The following is a 2,945-nucleotide window of genomic DNA, read 5'->3' as shown; positions in this document are numbered from 1 at the left end:
AAGGCAGGAAATGGATGCCTAATAACACACGCAGAGGACATTTAATGAAGGTGGATTTAATTCCCCATTGCCTGAATCCCTTCAGTGTTTCACATTGCACTAAAATGCAGTGATGCATCAGTTTCCTCAGGGCTGTGACAGTTTGCAGCAGCTGAGGATCTGCTTTGAACTCCACAGAAGTTGTTCTTACTGTAGCAGCTCTTCCATATTCATTTCCTTCCTCTGCAGTGTTGTTTTTGTAATGAGCTCATTATTCATCATGATAAAATTCTGGAATGGATTTACATATTACAATTACCCCCACCCCTCCCTTAATGAGATTTGCTGCACTATTGATTTCAAGTTAATGTTTAATATTTAATTTAATTTACTGCTAGTAATTTCAATGACAGCATAAAACTAATGTTATTTGTATACAGACAATAACATTCTGCTATTAACATTGACATCAGTCAACATCACCAATTAGGTAAATTATGCAATTAATGCAGTGTTGTGAAATGTTTTGGGGTTTTTTAAATGAGAAATTTAAGATAAATCCTACTTAATGGGCTTTTAGTGTCGTAAAGCAAAACACACAGTTTCCTGGCAAATACTTCGTGTTTATAAAATGCATTACAGATATGCAACTGGTTTCTTGCTCCTGTAAACATGTGAATCAGAATTGAAATGAAGGTTAAATAGTTATAACTGTGAGTGACGTGTTTAAGTGTTTGTGGGACTGTGGCCCGTATTTGCACATAGATTTAGCTAGTCCACAAGGAATTCATAAAAAGCTGATGTACGGCCTGATATTGCTGGCAATCAGAATTTTGTATTAAAAACCCAAACAGAATTTAGGCACTCAAAGGCATGGGTTAAGCAGGAAGTCATGTTGTCGAAGAATTCTGATCATATTTATTAAGAAAACCTCCTACTCAATTCTATAGCAGTAGTCCAAAGCATCATTATGCTTGTTATAGCGTATCAGAGCACATGCCCAAAAATGACAGTGCTGAAAATATTGTAGTAGGGTTTCTTTCTGGAAAAAAAAAAAAAAAAGGAAAAAAAGAAAACAATGCCCCACATGACAGACATAGCAGAGACCATAAAGCACCTCCAGGACACACATGAGTAACCCCCTGAATTTCTGAGGGCACTAAAGCACCTCTCACACACGGGCTTTGGTGGTGACTGGCCCCGTCATGGCTGTTCTCTCTGTGTTCCCTGCAGGGCATCCAGATGGTGTGTGAAACCCTTATTGAGTGCTGGGACCATGACCCCGAGGCCCGGCTGACAGCACAGTGTGTTGCAGAGCGCTTCAGCGAGCTCAAGCACCACGACAGGCTCTCGGGAAGGCGCTGCTCGGAGGAGAAGATCCCTGAGGATGGCTCTGTGACCACTGCAAAGTAGTATGTACATGAGAGCTCCATAATGGAGGGAAGTCACTCCTAGACGTGTTCGCCTTGGCAGAGGAAGAAGTCTTGATCAGTGCCTTGGCTTGCTTCCTGGAGGACTGAGGCTGTCACTACTCCCTTTAGGCTGCAACTCTGGACAGGGAGATGTATTCTGTGAATTAAAAACTGGGGAGTAGCTGTCATACCCTAGCACTGGCAGCCGGCATCATGTCACAGGAGGAGCTGTGTATGTTAGCACTTCCTCAGGAAATGAGATTTGAAAATAGCCAATAACATTATGCACTTTATTAATGCCTGTATATAACTATGAAATTGCTATTTTTATATATATATATATATATATATATATACATATATATCTAAAAAATGTGTGTGTATGTATATATATATCTATCTATATATCTATACACAGCCATGCTCTGAAAGAAAAAAGTGCTTCCGGGAAACTACCAGTGCATTAGAAATCCCTCCCTTTAGGGAAGGAGCCTGGGGAGACTGGTATAGCACCACATCAGCAATTGTGCACTAAGCGCTCTGCCAAAAAGATAGGAATAATATGCAATAAGAAGATGACTTTCAAAGCATGTGCTGTGACCACCTGGCTGTGGCCCTGCAGTTCACAGTTGCAGGAGCAGTGTCACAGCACACAGGCCAATTTGACTTTGCAGTTGTACCTCCGTGGTCCTGTCTGTGGCACACTGTGGAAAGTTCTGGGATGCCTTTTCCCTCTCACCTTAAACCCAGTGTCCTCACAGTGTCCCAGAGCAGGAGTGTGAGGTTTGGTCCTTCCCACATATGTTTTGATACAGAGGTCGTTAATGTTGGTTTGATTTTTTTTTTTTTTTTTGCCTTGAATTCATGCTGTTTGCAAGCAGGTTGCAAAATACGAGCAGGATGGGTTTTCCCCTCCTCCCATCCATGCCCAAGCCATACAGAACACAACAGGGCCAGCAACAATCCAAGCAGATGTTTTATATTTGCTGTGCATTCTGAGTGTGAGCAGTACTACTTTTTTCCCCTTCCTCTTACCTTGATTGTGGTGCTGTAAGAACAAATTTTTCCTTTTTCCCTGTAATGCATGTCTAATTGCTTGACACGCCACAGTCTGACTCTGTTCCATACTTTCTAAAGTAAGAGACAACAGCTGGTGCCTTTATTTTTGCAAAAAGACCTTGGAGGTGAGGGAAAGCTCCGTAGCAGTAGGTTAATGACATATCCTGCCCACAGCATTTAGGGCTGCCTCAGCAAGTCAGCAATTCACAGAAGAAAAATATAAAAAAAAAACACCACACAACCAAAAACCAAGAAAGATTTTCTCAACAGGATCCCTTCGACGTTGTCTACATTCTTTCAGTTCCCCAAAATGTTTAAGACAGTTGGTCCATCACATTGGACATATACAAATGACAGCAATGCTTTTAATAAGTGCTAAAAATTATGTCTTTAGGTGTTTTGCATTGATTTATCCATTTTTCCCCACGGGATGTCAGCAGGCCTTGGAAGTTAGAAATTCAGCCAGCACAAACCAGTCCTGGACAGACGTATCTG

The 2,945-nt window shown here is 41.4% G+C and overlaps 1 protein-coding gene across 1 annotated transcript in view; it reads left to right on the top strand.

Annotated features, from left to right (window-relative positions):
• Window positions 1-2,713, top strand: part of TGFBR2 (transforming growth factor beta receptor 2) — a 59,361-nt gene extending 56,648 nt beyond the window's left edge. The window contains exon 7 of the mRNA XM_027897766.1: window positions 1,213-2,713. Coding sequence (XP_027753567.1) covers window positions 1,213-1,392 — 180 coding nt within the window. The 3' untranslated portion in view covers window positions 1,393-2,713. The remainder of the gene's footprint in view (window positions 1-1,212) is intronic.
• Window positions 2,714-2,945: the final 232 nt, after the last annotated feature.

The sequence above is a fragment of the Empidonax traillii genome, unplaced genomic scaffold (assembly GCF_003031625.1).
Source record: "Empidonax traillii isolate 1590-97213 ecotype Southwest subspecies unplaced genomic scaffold, ASM303162v1 scaffold19:size3308961, whole genome shotgun sequence".
Taxonomy (NCBI): domain Eukaryota; kingdom Metazoa; phylum Chordata; class Aves; order Passeriformes; family Tyrannidae; genus Empidonax; species Empidonax traillii.
Note: the sequence above shows the minus strand (reverse complement) of the source record. Positions and strands in the feature narration are given on the sequence as shown.